A 17991-nucleotide genomic window follows, 5' to 3' on the forward strand; every position below is an offset into this window, starting at 1 on the left:
GGACACAGCATTACTTCTGCTTGTACCTCCAAAAGCAGAGAGCCTGAATTTAGTTACAGGGAAACATCAAGACATTCCTATTTGCTAAAATTCTTAAATCTATTTCTCATCAATTTACGGTAATATCAAGGAAAGACTGAGGACCATTTCATGTGGGAATGAACTATAGAGGCATAACTAGTAGTTGTGGTGTGTGATGTCTTTGTTATAATTTATGTTATTGGGACAACTGGTGAACTTGAATGGGATCTCCTGGTGAGGGGTATGCAGGAGTTCTTTGTACTATCGTAGCAACTTGTCTGAGTCTAAAGTTGTTATAACATTAAAAAGGACACCATTAAAGGGATGAAAATCAACAAGTGTAAAATCCTGAAGGGAAGGGACCAGCCAAGAGGGAAAGACTGAAAATAGTTGAAGAATAGGGAGAGAATAGAGAGAGTCTTTGATCAGGCAAGAGGGGACAGCATCTACCATACTCATGGATGGGTTCACTTTGGGATGACGGGCTCTGTGTTTTGGTTATAATAGGGGTTTAGTAGAATAGCATATATAGAGGAAAGGATACAACTAGAGGATGGAGGAAATTTTGAAGGTGTCTGGGAACACTCAAGTCTATTTCCTATGTGTGGGACTTGCAAACTGTTCTTTCTGCAGAGTTATAAGAGGAAAAAGTGAACCTGAGAAAAAATGTTTAGGGAATTCTGGTCAAATAACTTTTTTTTTTTTTTTTTTTCTCCTGGGAACTAGGTTGTAATGCTATCTGTTGAGCTTAATTGGGGCAAGTTGGAAATTTGAGGAAAATAAAGGTTTAAGATGGCATTATCGAAAAAGGTCAGAAATGCTGAGGCAACTTGGTAGCACTGTTAGGCAGCATTGAAGGCCCATTTGAGGTTGAAGACTGTGAATCTCTGAGAATCAGAATACCTTTACTCTGAAAGGTTATTGATTTCAGATTGCAACACATTAGGCTGGCTGTTAAGTGGTGTTTTGCAAGGCATTTTAAGTATGTGGCCTGGTTTGAAAGTGTTTCCCTGGCCTTCTGCCCACCCTGCTTGTGCACTTGCTAGTTAAATCCCTCACATTTGAGCAATTCTTTAAAGTTTGAGGTGAAGCTTGATTCAAAAAGTAAGACTATACAGTATGTCTCTACCTTATTTGCTTCTGGATTTGTGGGTATAGATGTTATGGTTTCTAAAATTACCTTCTTATTTCTAAAATGGAATAAAAGCAACAATTCTATATTATGTAGGAGTCTTTTTTTTTTTTGAAATTCATATAACCAAAGGTCACCTTGGGACCAGAAAAGTGGTTGTGTAGTTTATGTAATTTATGATTTAAATTGTTCACCTTTAGGCTTTTCAGATTTTTACAATACAGACTCATCAGGGGACATGAATATGAGGAAACTTTAAAAGAGAATCCTGATCATTATACCCTGTATTTCTTTTGTAAGATTTCAAAAATCTAGCTCTAACAACCACATAGGAGTCTTAAGGTACGTTTTATTTGGTCTATAAAACCTTAACTAGGACATTTTAGTCAGTTTTGTATTTTGCTCTTACAAGTTTCAGAAGAGAGTGGTGCAGATGTTAAAAGAAGAAAGGACGAAGGAGTAAGATAATTTAACTTGAAGAAGAGCTGAGGAAATGCTTAGAAGTTCTTTAGTTTGTTTTCTGATGACTTTTGTGTTTTTATACTTCGATAGTAGGATATAGTGGAAGAGGAAGTGACCTTAGAGGGGAGCATGTGAGATTGATGTCATCTATGTGAGAGATGCTCTGGTAGCCAGGGGTGTTGACATTAAAGTGGGTGACTGAGGAATAGTCCATATTCAGTTGCATTGGAAATTTTCAAATGGTATATCTGCCCATTTGTCCATTTGACTGTGGTGGTTGAGTTTGGGTTGAATTATCTCTCATGGCTCCCTACAGCTAATTCCACGATTGCCCAATAAAGGAAACCAAGGTGAGACAGGAATTAAAGATCTTTGCAAGTTTTAGGATCAATGTGTGCTTTTGAAATTAAGATAAAGAGTATAGGTTAATGCCAGATTTGGTAAAAGAGAAATGATCTCTAGCTTACTTTTGTTCCTATTCAGGTAGGTTCTTCAAGGGAATTCAACTTCTTACCAATCTTTTCAGATGATTTCAGATTTGCCTGTGTTTCAGCAAGCCAGCATCTGCATTTTTGGCCTCAGTGTCTTATGTCCTGGCTTGAGTTTCTTAGTCTTATTTTTTCTAGCCTTTCTCTAATAGGTATATGCCAGACTAGAATTCCTTTTTGTGTTTTATTTATTGTAACATAGAACACATATACAGAAAAATACACAGAACATAGGTGACAAGTTTAATGTGTTATCAGAAAATAAACACTTATGTAACCATCACTCCAATCAAGAAATAGAATAGTGTGAGCACTTCAGAAGTTCCCTTTTGTGAGCCTCCACAATCATTGCTGACCCTGCTTCCCTGTGTCTCTCTATCCTGACATCAAGCCCTGGCTTATTTTTGCTCATTTAAAAATTTAAATACACAGGACCATGAAGTATGTATTGTGTTTGTGTCTGGCTACATTGACTCATCAGTATGTCTGTGATATTCAGATACTTTGTTGTGTGTAGCTGTAGTTTGTCTATTGACATTGCTATATAATATTCGTAGTTATTACAATTCTGCTGTTGAAATTTGAATTGTTTCCAGTTTTGGCTATTTGAAGTAATGCTGCTATGGTCATCACTAATATAATACTTGGAGCACACACATATGCCCTCAACCCCATTTCTGCTGGTAGTAGGGAATTGCTGAATTATAGGGCTTGCACATGTCAGCTTTCATAGATAACACCAAACTATTTTTCCAAAGTGGCTGGATGAGAGTCACCTTTGCTCCACATGCTCACATGCTCACCATCTGACTCACATGTGTCAGATGGGACTTTAAACACTTCTTTCTTGTCACCAGCCCCTCCTTATCTTACCTATATTACTCTTATTTCCTGGCAGGTTTATTGGTACCCTAGGCTTGCTTTATGTAAAAATATTTGTATTTAAAAACTATCTCATTGAAATTTTTCTTTCTTGCTTGCTTCTCTTCCACTGAGGTTAGATTCATGTGTTTTAATGTTTTGCTTACTAGGTCACAAGACAAGCAGCACATTTGAGTAAGACAAAAGGCCTTGGGGGAGTTACAAATTTTGGGTGCAGCCCGTGCATCATAAATGTTTAGGATCATAAAAGGAATGCAGGCCTTTAGAGAGGGGAAACTGCTGACTGCATTTCTTTGTAGACATGGTGGAAATATTTTGATGACTGAAAAAAAATTTTTTTAATGCTGAAAGGAATGTGCTATAGTTTCCATGTTTTGTCTTTAGAATTCACAGTATTGGAAACTTAATCCCCAAATTCATATGTTAATGCTACTTGGAGGTGGGATCTTTTGGAGGTAATTAAGATTAGATGAGGTCATGAGGGTGGGGCTCCCACAGAGACATTAGTGGTTTTATAAGGGGAGAGCTGAGGGTGTAGCTCAGTGGTAGAATAATTGGCTAACAAGCACAGGGCCCTGGGATTGGTCCCCAGCACTGAAAAAAAAAAAAAAAAAAGTAGCATTCTGTGATATCCTCCACCAAGTGAAAAGGCTCCTCCAGCAGCCAACCAGATTCAAGTGATATCTTAAACTTCCCAGCCTCTAGAATCATGAGTTTAATAAACCGCTCTTTTTTCAAAATTACCCAGTTTCAGGTATATTTTGTTATAGCAACAGAAAAAGGACTAAGACAAAGTGACTCTGGAGCAAATGTTTTAAGTATGAAAAAAGGTAATATGAGGGAAAAAAAATCAACCTGCACTTTAAAGATTAATAAACAAAAAAATAAAACATGAGTGTTGGGATATCATAAATTCTGCCAAACCCATAATTGTATGAGGGAACCTTAGAATGTGACTCTAGGAAAGTCAGCTTTGTTAGTTTGGGAAGCCCAGTTGATTTTTTTTATATGTATATTTTTAGTTGTAGATGAACATAATAACTTTATTTAAATTTTTAGAGCTGGACATAATACCTTTACTCTATTTATTTTTTATGTGGTGCTGAGGACTGAACCCAGTGCCTCACATGTGCTAGGCAAGTGCTCTACCGCTGAGCTACAACCCCAGCCCACCCCCAATTGATTTTTTTAGCAAAAGAGAAAGCTTTGTGTGTTAGTGGGAATGGGAGATGGGGTAGATGGAATAAAAAGTGCCCGTCACTGCCTGGTTTTGCCACTTCTGTCCAGATAAATTGTCTTATCCTACTCATGGCTTGCACTGGATTGACTAGGAAATGTGTGTTAGTAGCATAAATACTTTTGAATGACAATTATGGTTTGCCTTTCTGGAAAGATAGAGAATCCATTCATTGATATTTGTCTTTACCATAGCTTATTCCATAAGAGTCTTTCAAGTATTCCCTATATAATGTGATTCATTTTGCTAAAAGCAACTGAGGGTAGTTGTGGTTTATATTTGCTGTTTTATAGTTGCTGTTTATATTCACTTCCTGGTATTAAGATTCTTCTATTAATTTATTATAAGAAAGTAAATAATGTAATAATGTGTTTCTCAGTTCCAAAGCCAGAAGAAGTAAAATATTGCCAACTGGTGTTATAATTAGAAAAAAAATTTGAGATTTATTCTTTTTTTTAAAAAGTTTTTTCACTTCATTTTTTATTTCTTAAATTCCCATTTAAAATTTTTTTTTAACTTATTTGTTCTAATCTGTTATACATGACAGCAGAATGCTTTTCCATCCATTGTACACAAATAGAGCACAGTTTTTCACTTCTCTGGTTGTACATGAAGTAGGGTCATACTATCCGTGCAATCATACATGTACCTTGGGTAATAATGTCCATCTTATTCCACTGTCTTTCCTATCCCATGTCCCCTCTCCTCCCTTCACCTCCTCTGCCCAATCCAAAGTTCCTCCATTCTTCCCATGCTCCTCCCCACCCCCATTATGGATCAGCACCCACTTATCAGAGAAAACATTCGACCTTTGGTTTTTTGTATTGTCTTACTTTGCTTAGCATGATATTCTCTAGCTCCATCCATTTACCTTCAAATGCCATAATTTTATTTTCTTTTATTGCTGAGTAATATTCCATTGTATATATATACCACAGTTTCTTTATTCATTCACCTATTGAAGGGTATCTAGGTTGGTTTCACAGTTTGGCTATTGTGAATTCTGCTGCTATAAACATATATGTGGCTGCATCACTGTAGTATTCTATTTTTAAGTCCTTTGTTAAATTTCCATTTTTGTCTCTGCACTTTACACAAAAAGAGAACATAACATTAGTGGAATTTTTCCTTTTTCTTTCCAAGTGCCACTCTGGGCTCTCTAAAGATCTTTAGGATGCATAAGCCAGATGATATGAAATTCATAATAATCAAGGTATGTTTCCATATTGAGAGTTTGCAGAGATTGTGAAGTATGTCCCCTTTCATGTTAGTTTCTTAGGACTGTCAGAACAAATTATTACAAACAGGATAGCTTAAAACAACAAGAATGTGTTCTCTTGTAGTTCTGTAATGTTGGAATTCCAAATCCAAAGTGTTGGCAGAGCTGGGGCTCTTCTAAAGACTCTAGGGAACACTCTCCTTGCCTCTTCCTGCTTCTTGTCATTGTCAGCAATCCTTGGCATTCCTTGGTTTGTAGAAACCTCACTCTAGTCTGTCTCTGTCATCATGAAGTTCTTCTCTTTTCTCATAAGGTCACCAGCCATTGGGTTAGAGCCTGGTATGATTTCCTTCTAACTTAACTAATTTTATCTACAACGGTGCTGTTTCTGAATAAGGTCTCATTTTGAGTTTTGGGGTGGACATGAATTTTGGAGCCAAGGTGTACAACACAGCACACCTTCCTTCATCCTCCCCTTGTCAACAGTTTGAAGATTTCCAAAATGGCTACAGGCAGTGTATTCCCCAGGGTGGGCCACGAGAGCAGTTCACCCTAGGTGTGGGCAGCAAGTGGGTGCATTTCACGTAAACTATAGTTTGATTTGTATATTTGATTTGTATTATTATGTATCAGTAGTTCTAAACCATGCCAGTTATAGTCCCCTAAAATCTTTTTTAAAAATATTTTTTTAGTTGTAGGTGGACACAATACCTTTATTTTATTTTATTTATGTGGTGCTGAGAATGGAACCCCAGGGCCTCACACATGGGAGATGAGCACTCTCCTGCTGAGCCACAGCCCCGGCATCCCCCAAATTCTTTTATTGGTCCAAGTTTTACATATGTGTGGTTACTCTTGAATTTTCATAATATAGACATAGGCCTTGATTCAGCACATTTCTATTATTAATTATTTGATAAATGTTATATTCTACGTGGAAGTTAATTTGGAGTACTCTTAAGTTATGCAGTTGTGCCCAGGTACATAAAGACTCCTTACATATAGTCATTAAAAAAAATTATATATATACACACACATATACATATATAATATAATACATATATATGTATATGTGTGTGTGTGTGTGTGTATATTTAGTTGTTGAGGAACCTTAATCTTATTCATTTTCTTATATACGGTGCTGAGAATTGAATCCAGTGCCTCACACATGCTATGTAATTGCTCTACCACTGAGCCCCAGCCCCAGCCCCTCAAATAGTCATTTTGAAAGCAAGTTTATAAAAGTTTGAGTTTTCTTGGAACACAGTTCATGTCTCCAATCCTTGCCTTAATGTTAGTCAGATTTTTGTCCTTGTGACAAAAATGCCTTCCAAGAAAAACTTAAAGGAGGAACAGTTTATTTGGGGATCATGTTTTCAGAGGTTGAGTCTGTGGTCAGCTGACTCCATTTCTCTTGGGCTGAGACAAAGCAGAACATCATGGCTGAAGGGTGTGATAGTGGGAAAGCTGTGCAGCTCATGGAAGTGGGGAAGCAAAGAATGAACGAGCAGGTGAGGAGCCAGGGACAAAATACAGTCCCCAAGGGTATACCTCCGGTGACCTGCTTCCTTCAGCCACCTCCCACCTGCCTACAGTTACCACCCAATATTCCATTCAGATTATTAATTCATCAAGTGAATTAATCCACTGATGAGGTTCCAGCTCTTGCAATCTAATTGTTTCACCTCTGAACATCCCTGCATTGCCACATGAGCTTTTTGGGGGACATCACTTATCTAAACTATAACATTTTATTACTTGCATTTAAAAGAAGTTAGAAATAAACAACAGTATCACAGTGATCATAAACAAGAACAAACTCAATGAGAATTACTTCAAACTCCTTTTTGGAGTCACTTTAATGTTAAAAAATTTTTAAAGAGAAAATGTGAACTGTGAGGGTTAATATGTAATTTTTTATAATGTGTAACTTTTTTGTATATTTTAGTTCACACATGAAATAGTCTATTAATTTTAATAGTATTTTTATAATTGAAATTTACTTTTTTATATTTGTTAATTGATTTAAAATTAAGAAAGAATAAAAGTAAAACATGCTGTTAGTGGATACTTTCGTTGGGACAATTAGTAAAAAAACAGCATATCTTTGAATACTTTTTGACTACATCGGAGATGTTTTATATAGAGATCCAATGTACAGATTGGTCAGATAGATCCTTATAGAAGACAGTCAAATTGAAACAAAGAAATGCTTGCATTTCTGGAAAGACTGCTGCTAAACTCACAGAGGGTGTCTTCAAATAACTTGATCATTGTTTCATAAACCTCTGCCACAGTCCAAGATAAAAGATGCTGCACATATAGTCAACAGTCTCAGTGAAGTTCTTAGAAATCAGAGAAATCAATCTCTGCCTCCTGGAAATCATTCTCTAAACCTTGCAGAATTTGTTTGGAAATATTTCTTTATATATGAAATTTTTGGAACTTTAGAAAAATCATTCTTTTTAATCTTACATCACAGATGTAAAAAACTTTAGGAAGTTTCAAAATCCCATCTTAGACAAGGTGGAATGCTCTTTATGAAGCTGGGCACAGATGAGACAAGTTTTTTTTTTTTTAATTTTTTTTTTTAGTTGTTGATGGACTTTTATTTTCTTTCTTTATTTATATGTGGTGCTGAGAATTGAACCCAGTGCCTCACACATGCTAGACAAGTGCTTTAACACGGAGCCACAACCCCAGCCCAACCAGACAAATTTTGAAAAGTTAATCTCAACTTTGAAGTATAGGTACTATGTCATCCTAAGAAGACATGGACACGTGAATTATCTCAGATTTTGCTCTCTGCTGTTTGCAGTTATTCTCCTTGAAGTTATCTCTTTTTCCCCTGGGTGTAGTTTTACAAGAGATTAATCAGATATAAACATGTTTGCAAATAGCCAGAATCTTTCTTGAACAATCTACAGTGAAATATCAAGCTTTTAATTCTTCTTTGATTTATTCTTTATAACAACACAATATAAGGGAATGGGGATTTACATAGAAAAAGGGGTTAAAACTTGAAGATGAATGCCGGGAGAAATAGCAGATGATGCTGACTATCCATGGCTAGAAAAATCCAAACAGGAATGCCCCAGACATTTTCAACAAGAACTGGACACTTGTTCTAAACCAATGGATCAAATAATATCTGTGTTTGATACCATCTAGCCATCTTCTCTGATTTTGCAGAAGAAAAATTGGAGAAGTGGAACTATTTTTTATTTTGGAGGCATTAGTAATAGTTTGAGTAGATCTCAAGGAAACCAAGGCATTATTTGAAATTTAATGTGAAGTGGAGTTTATATGACTTTGTGTTGAATGCTTTTCCAAAATATTTGTGTATATTTGGTTTCACCTGAAAGAACATTTCTAAGTTAAAAACTAATGGTGTTGGGGCTGAGGCTGTAGCTCAGTGGCAGAGTGCTTGTCTAGCATGTGTGAGGCACTGGTTTGATCCTCAGCACCACGTAAAAATTAATTAATAAACAAAGACATTGTGTGTTCATCTACAACTTGTCAGCTATGACATGATAGATTGGCAAATCTGGCCATAAATATATTAATTTTTTTTCCCATAACTGGGGATGAACGCAGGGCCTTATGCATGCTAGGCAAACGGTCTACCACTTAGTCATGTCCCCAGCCTTTTTAAAATTTTTGTTTTGACCTTGAGACAGGCTCTTGGTAAGTCACTAAGGCTGTCTTCCAATTTACATTCCTCCTGCCTCAGCTTCCTAAGTAATTGGGATTATAGGTATGCACTACATGCCTGGCTTTGGCTACACTCTTTATTAACATAAATATCTAAAGAATATCAATTTTGAGAAAGTTGTTGGCAAATTTTTAAAAGTTAAGACTCAAAATAGCAGATATTATTTTCATTACTACAAACCAATGTGTAGGTAAATTATTTCTTCTTTAAAAATGTTAATAGAATAAAAATATGAATCTAAGACTATTTCCTTTTTTGTACTTTAATCTTTATTTTACTTTGTGTATTTATTTATTTTTGGTACTGGGGATTTAGCCCAGAGGCACTTTACCACTGAGTCACACCTCTAGTCCTTTTTTTAATCCTCATTCTTTTTTTTTAATTGATTTTATTTTTAAAATACATGACAGCAGAATGCATTACAATTCTTATTACACATATACAGCACAATTTTTCATATATCTGTTTGTATATAAAGTATGTTCACACCAATTCATGTCATCATAATGTACTTTGGATAATGAAGTCCATCACATTTCACCATCATTGCTAACCCTCTGCCCCCTTACATCCCCTCCCACCTTTCTGCCTATCTAGAGTTCGTCTATTCCTCCCATGCTCCCCCTCCCTACCCGACTATGAGTCAGTCACCTTATATCAGAGAAAACATTTGGCATTTGTTTTTTGGGGATTGGCTAACTTCACTTAGCATTATCTTCTCCAATGCCATCCGTTTACCTGCAAATGCCATGATTTTATTCTCTTTTATTGCTGAATAATATTCCATTGTGTATATATGCCACATTTTTTTTTATCCATTCATCTACTTAAGGGCATCTAGGTTGGTTCCACACAGTTTGGCTATTGTGATTTGTGCTGCTATAAACATTGATGTAGCTGTGTCCTTGTAGTATGTTGTTTTTAAGTCCTTTGGGTATAGACTGAGGAGAGGGATAGCTGGGTCAAATGGTAATTCCATTCCCTGTTTTCCAAGGAATCTATACTGCTTTCCATATTGGCTGCACCAATTTGCAGTCCCACCAGCAATGTGTGAGTGTACCTTTTTCCCCACATCCTCACCAACACTTATTGTTGTTTGTCTTCATAATAGCTGCTATTCTGACCCTCCAGTCCTGTTTTAATATTTTATTTTGAGATAGGGTCTCACTAAGTTGCTTAGCCTCTGGCCTTACTGGGATTATAGGTGTGCACCACTGTGCCTGGCTCTATTTTACTATTTAGAAAGAAATTGGTGTCCTTATACAAAGTTCAATTAAAGAAAGTTTTTATTGTCTGTATTTCCCTTCTGGTCATTTTTGTTATTCATTTCACTATTACTACTGAAAATAATTTTGCTGTATAGAAAAGGAGGATGTTAAAAAGTGATTCCGTTTGGTGTCAGATACACATCTGGCTTCAAAGATATCCGGTGACTGTGCTGCTGGGGTCAGTGCTCATCTGCTAACTTCTGGTTGTGCTCTTGGCAAGGGCACCACGAAGGAACTTCTGCTCCCTTGCACAGGCCCATCTGACAAGTGCTGTTTGTGGAGACCCTGAGCTCCTTTTCTCATACTTCTGCATGACTGAGCATTTTCAGATCAAAGACAGAAACGTGGTGTTTGCTGTCTTTGCAAATGTTTGGTAGTAGGTGTGAAATGATTTTAGAAGGTGTAACATTTGCCAGTGTTAGGAAGAAGTGTTTTTTGTTGTTATGGAGAAAATTGTTCTTTTGAAAATCTAGTGATGCCAACAGCCTGATTACAAATAGCTGAGGAGCAGCACTTGGTTTATGAATCGATGATTCGTTACATCATCATCTGTGTGGTCTGCCAGAGAAGGACATTAGAGGAGTACAGCATCTACTTATGAGTCACACACCCCTGGAGACCCATGCTTAAGATATCCCCAGCTGCATCTGAAATAATGTGTTCAGTTTTTCTGCACTCTTAAAGTTAATCCTGTTTAAAAGATGAGATCTTTATGAAGCTAATAATCATAATCATAATCACAATTATAAAGATCTGGGAAGCTCGGGAAACAAAATTTTTAGCACAGAAAAATTTGAGGGTTAAAAAATTTAAAGTCTAAACTGCTTGATTTATACATTTTTTTAGGATCTTAGATATTTATGCCTTTCCCACCTATTTTTAGACAGTAATTTGCTTTGTTGGATTGTTTAAAAATTTTTTTCGTCTCATAGGAAGATAGTGTATTCACTGTGGATCAAATGTGTGTTACTCAGGGGTGTTTTCCAAAAAGCCTGTTTTTAGAGTCCATTATTTTCTCTGAAGTAAAACCCTGTAGCAGAGTCATTTATGTTACCTATGGAAACTGCCAGAGGACATGGTGAATACTGACATTTATTACAGGTGCACCAGCACCTCAAGTCATGCTCAGGGGCAAGGTGGCTGGTAATCACTGCTTTACCTCTGAGGCCCAGGCAGGTGGTTTAGTGGTTACTTTGACCTGGGTTGGAAAATTCAGGAGTTGGGGGATTGGGAACGATGTCTTTCTTTTCACAAGAGAATTTGCACAGAAAAGAAAAATGTTGAAAAGTGTGTTTTATAGTTAACACTACTTATAGCATTAATTAGTAAGAAATAAATGAGTTCTTTTTTCTAGATTAATAATTTTCAGATTATTTTGGACTCAGAACTACTTTACACTCACAAAAAAGTATTGAGCAACTGGGCATGGTGGTGCACACCTATAATCCCAGCAATTTGGGAGGCTGAGGCAGGAGGATCTCAAGTTTCAGGCCAGCCTTAGCAACTTGGCTCAAAAATAAATAAATAAATAAAATACAATTAGAAGTACTGGGGATGTGACTTGGTGATACATGGCCCTGGGTTCTCCCCATTACTCCTCCCGCCTCCACAAAAAGTATTGAGAACCCTAATGTGCTGATGTTTCTTTGGGCTCTATGTATTACCATAGTAAATATTTATACTTAGAATTAAATATTTACTTATTCATCTAAAATCACCACAATAAGTCATGAGATGTGAATTTATCTGACTTATTTTATGAAAAGTAAGTATATTTATAAACCAAAAATTTGATGTGAATAATGACATTGTTTTATATATTTGCAAATGTCTTTAATATTTTAATAAAGGCAGCTAGATTCTTATCTGCATCTGTGTTCAATTTTCAATATGTTCTTCTGGTTGAAACATGAAGAGAATCTGACCTTACACAGACATGTAGTTGTAAAAAGGAAGAGTGCTTTAATAGTATTTTCAGATAATTGTGGATATTCTTTGGTACTATACTAGAACTTAACAAGTGGTAGTTTTTTTGTGTGTGCTTGGTACTAGAAATTAAACCTCAGGCCTCAGGCTACTTTATCACTGAGCCACATCCTCAGGCCTTTTTTAAAATTTTCTTTTTTGAGACAGGGTCTTGCTAAGTTGCTTAGGGCCTTACTAAGTTGCTGAGACTGACTTTGAAACTGTGATCCTCCTGCCTCTCAGTTTTCTGAGCCATTGGGATTATAGGCATGTACCACTGTGCCCGGCAACAGGTGATAGTTTCTTAAAGGTTGGTTGCAACTCTGAAGCAATTTCAATGAACTTTTCATTCTGTTACGTTAAAATCCATTGGACTATCTTGCAGTTTTAATGGATTCCTTACTCAAATGGTGTGACACTGTAATATAATACATTGGTTATTTAAAAATTGTTGGTTTCCTGAGAAATTATAAATCTTCCAAATGTTGAAACAATTTCATTTTCCAGAATCACATTCATATTTGTTAATATCTCCTCTGATGTCACCTGGAAAATCTTTTAAGTATCAAATGCTCTCAAGCTCAGGGTAATGGATACAAGCTTTTCTAAATCCTGTTTTTTTACTTGAAAGTTTGAGTTTTATCATTGTCCACAAATATTGCCAGTTGTCTTCTTTGAAGTGACAGACTCACTCATTCCCTTTCAAGAAAATGCCTGCCAGGAATCCATGTCAGAACAGCCATAGGTCATCCGTTAGTCCTTTTTTCTAGTAAAAATGGAGTTTCATAATGAGATGACTGACCGAGCTCACTACTCAAAAAATGGCCCAGATGTTTTTCCTCAAGATGTTTGTCCTGCATGGTATTTCTCTTTTCATCACATAGGATATTAAAATGATGTGTAATCAGCCTTGATATTTAATAAGATTGACAATTTTTGCTGCTTTATCTGAAGTGACACTGACACTTTTTTTCTGCTAATGCTTGAAGGTGAAGGAAATAATGACAACTAACACAGTTTGGAGCTGCTGCTTTGATTTCTGCTAAGGGATCTGCAGTGTTACCCTCTGCATTTTAACGCCTGTGCAAATGCTAACACAGAAATTGCACTATAACCTTGAGATTTAAAAAAAAAATTCAGTACTCTGAGTATTTCAACACCTCTTGTACTTTGGTGTTAAAAATTCACATAAAATATCTTCTTTGATAAATTATTTGTCTGATAACAGACAAACACATGCAAAATAGCAAGCTCATCAATGTCAGGAAGTTCACCCTTTTGTAAAGCAAAAGTATGATTTTTCCAATATCAACTCAATCTTCATATTGCAGCTAGATCTTTTAATTGAACGTGTTACTGTGTCATTACAAAATGGTGATGCTGTGGGTTTTTTTCATTGACTTTTCATCCTGGAGGCACTCAAAAACCCAACACATGTACTTCTCCAGCCAGTGCAGCACCAGGAACTCTATATAATAGAGACCATAGCCTTTTTCATCACTGATTTGAAAAGATGTAACAAATAGTATTTGGCTTTTAAAAAGCTTATCATGTCTAAGTTTAAGGTATTTGATTTCTTTTTCTTTTTTAAAAAGGTAGTGCATTGTACAAGACACAATAAAGTAACTTGTTAAAATCTCTAAAGATAATGAGATGAACATCATTATCCTAAGTACATGTATGAAGACATGAATTGTGTGACTCTGTGTGCAACCAGAGACATGAAAAATTATATTATATGTGTAATAAAAAAAGTAATATTTCACTAAAAAATAAAATCAATGTGAGTGGAGCTGAGGTGGCCACTGAGCTAGCCCTGCAGATTCACCTTGCTTGACAATTAAATCTTGGTTTTCAGGTCCCAGCTAATGACATATTGATTTTACTTTTGCAGTATATAACTCAACAACAATAGTTTACACCCTCCATTAGCGTTTATTTATGGTGATGAAATTCCATCTGCATTTTTGAGATCTGTGGAGTCTCCAAGGGTGGGCAGTCCATATGTGTGGCCATTACAGCTTCTGCTATAAGTCATTTCCTTCATTTGTCTTATCCAATGCTTATTGTTCCTTTAAAAAAAATCTCTAAAGATGAGGGAAAGATGACTGTCATAATAATTTCATTTGTTATTTATAATGTTACCCAGTTTCCTTGGAATAGATTCTCCTCCCAACCCCACAAGTCAAAAGACTCTCTTATGTCAGTTTCATTGTTTTTCAGCACTTTTAGATGCAGACAGGACAGTTAGAGGTTGAGAATTTAAACCTTCTAATACTATTTTAACAATTCATCCTTACATTAGGAAAACATATATTCAATTTTCTTTTAGAATGAGATAAAATATTATTAAACTCTAAAATGGGTTTTAATTTTTTTTTTTTTTTTTTAATTTTTTATTGTTGGCTGTTCAAAACATTACATAGTTCTTGATATATCATATTTCACAATTTGATTCAAGTGGGTTATGAGCTCCCATTTTTACCCCATATACAGATTGCAGAATCACGTCAGTTACACATCCATTGATTTACATATTGCCATACTAGTGTCTGTTGTATTCTGCTGTCTTTCCTATCCTCTACTATCCCCCCTCCCCTCCCCTCCCCTCCCCTCCCCGGGTTTTAATTTAAAAATTAATATTTGATTTAAAAAACTTAAGAAATATCACTGTGAATAAAACTAACAAAGAGGATCCAGTCTTATGTTTCTGTGAAGGTTGCGAGGGAAACTGTGGGATTCATAATAAAGATTTGTTGAACAGTTAGAGACATTTTACAGAGATTATAACAGAAATAATTAAAGAGAGATAGAAAGAGCACAGTAAAAGTACTGAGAACAAACTGAGTAAATCTTTCAAAAAGCACTTCTTTAAACCCAAAACCTATGCTTTAGAAATAGAGCCCACAGGGCTGAGAATGTAGCTTAGTGGTAGAGTGCTTGCCTAACATGTGCAAGGCCCTGGGTTCAGAACTTAGCACCACAAAAGAAACAAAGGAAAAAACCAAAAAATAGCATACAGAATATACAAAGTACTTAGCTGCCAGTCAGGATGTCATCTCACATCATTATTATGATTTAGATATGAGGTATACCCCAAAAGCTCTTGTGTGAGTCAATGCAAGAAATTTAGAGGTGAAATGATTGGGTTATGAAAACCTTAACCTAATTAGTGCATTAATCCACTGATAGAGATTAACTAGGTGGTAACTATAGGCAGGTGGGTGGGGTGTAGCTGGAGGAGGTGGGTCATTGGGGCTGTGTGCCTTTGGCGTATATATGTGTTCCTGGAGAGATTGGTTGTCTATGGACTGAGATCTCTGTAACTGTGAGCCCCAAATAGGCTTTTACTCCTCTAAAATTGTTCTTGTCAGGTCTTTTGGTTACAGCAGTGAAAAAGTTGACTAAAACAATCATCCCTAGGAATTCCACTCACACTCAGGAAAGAATAAGAGAGAAAAAGGCAAATAGGGTTTTAACTTTTATTGTGCCAATAATTCGGAGCCCCAGGACCCCTGAAAGGTTCTAAGAGACCACTTTCAAAGAACTACTCTTCTAGAAAGTTGAGCTCACCATCAAAAAGTGGTCTCTAAAAACCATGGTGACTTCTTCACCACTCTAAAGCAGGTGTGGCAATTCCATGTCAAAATTCTCCTGATCCAGGTCATGTTCTGTGTCTTCTCATGAAGTTAATTCTGATTTCTTTTGTCTTGTCTTCTAAATAAGGGCAAAGATAAGAAAGTAGAAGGATGAATGAATGTAGACACTGACACTACATGAAATATACTGATATGTGTTTTTTTTTTAATTTGAGAAGTGTATAATTTTTTTAAAAAATTTTAGTTGTTGATGTACCTTTATTTTTTATTTATTTATATGTGGTGCTGAGGATTGAACCCAGTGCCTCACACATGCTAGGCAAGCACTCTGCCACTGAACCATAACCCCAGCCCTGAGAAGTGCATAATTTTGATTCAAGGCTAGGCTTTATTGGTAAACAACAATGTCACTCATTCCTTGATCAGGTTTATGGATGTTAAAAAGGAAGATTTTGATGAGAATAGCAGAGCTTTTCTAGGTCTTGTTGCCCTTAACTAACTGGGAAAATCTGACTGGACTGAGGAACAAAGTCTCCTCCTCTCCTGTAGCAATGATAGCACTGAAGTGTGTGCTCCTGTAAGATCTTCTTCCAATGAATGTATCCCATACAGCTCCAGTTGATATACCAGAGCTCTGTCAAACATTGAGTTTAATGTGATAATTAGGATGAAATTGCCCATTAAACAAAGTTATTTTTTATAGTAATGTGCTATTAAGATTGGAAAGTTGTAAATTATAAAGTGCGTAAGCTTTTTTTCCCTTTGATTCCAAGATACACATTTTGGCACATTTTAATAACACTGAAATGAGAATGTGTTTTTCAATTGAAGATGTATTAGTTTGACTGATGGTACTTTTTTCCTACTTTTGTGAAAAAGCATCAATTTTTGTTTTAATTATGAAATGCTATGTTCAAATGTGCTTTTGTTCTTACGTAATCATAAAAGCCCATTCCATGAGGAAGACTCAATGTATTTTGCTCTTTGTTTCTGTATTTTTCTTTTTCAAGAGAAATAACAGACTAATATATTTACTGAAATTTATATTTTCACATTAATTGCTTTGTAGCAAATAGGAAACTTTACATTAAAATATGTTTAAGAAGCATGCTTCTTTTTTTAAAAAAACAAATTTTGTGTATGTGTCTGATTCAATATTCAATATTTAATTGTTCATGACAGGTTTATTTTAGAACAGTAGAACTTGTAGAAGAGCCCATAAAAGGATCTCGTGGTCTGAGTTTCTACTTTAAGATTAATGGACTTCCCATATTTCTGAAAGGCTCCAACTGGATCCCACCAGATTCTTTCCAGGATAGAGTAACTTCTGACTTGTGAGTATTGGCATTCTTTTCTTGTTCCTTTTTTATTAACTGTCTCAAAAAGCTTAAGAGTGACTCACTTCTATTTTTTTGGGTCTCAGGAAGAACTGAGAGGTAGTATAGAATTCCAGGATGATAGAAACTTTAGAATGGGCAGACTTTTAAATCAAATATTCCAATCTCCTGAGCTATTGATAGAGACAACTTTAGCCATCCAATTTTAGAAAACTATTATATATTTACCCTGGATAAACAAGAAAATGGCAGCTTCACATTTTGGGTAGTGAGTCCCAGAAAAGAAATTATCATATTTAACTTTTTTTTCAGTTCTTCAAATAATATCTTAAGTATTTTTGAGAATGGTTTTAACAGATAGCAATCCATACTTTTATTTTTGTGCTAACATAATATTCTTTTACTTTTACCTTAATAAAAGAACTAAATCTTGGTTGGGGAGGAAATGGGGAGCTATGGGTCAGGGATACAAAGCAGGAGGTATGTGGGAGGAACAGGTCTGGAGATTTGTTGGACAACATGTGGACCATGGGAAATACAATTGGACCATTCGTGGGCTCATGTTAAATGAGTATATTTTTGCTGCTCTTGGCGCTAAAACAAGAAAAATGGGTGACTATGTGAAATGATGGCTATGTTAATTTGTTTTGCCATAATAGCCTTTTT

The 17991-nt window shown here is 35.8% G+C and overlaps 1 protein-coding gene across 1 annotated transcript in view; it reads left to right on the plus strand.

The window, feature by feature from the left end:
• The window catches only part of Manba (mannosidase beta), a 111194-nt gene that overhangs the window by 40400 nt on the left and 52803 nt on the right, over positions 1–17991 (plus strand). Inside the window, exon 8 of the mRNA XM_027935438.2 lies at positions 17171–17322. Coding sequence (XP_027791239.2) covers positions 17171–17322 — 152 coding nt within the window. The remainder of the gene's footprint in view (positions 1–17170; positions 17323–17991) is intronic.

The sequence above is a fragment of the Marmota flaviventris genome, chromosome 7 (genome assembly GCF_047511675.1).
Source record: "Marmota flaviventris isolate mMarFla1 chromosome 7, mMarFla1.hap1, whole genome shotgun sequence".
In the NCBI taxonomy this organism is placed as follows: Eukaryota; Metazoa; Chordata; class Mammalia; order Rodentia; family Sciuridae; genus Marmota; species Marmota flaviventris.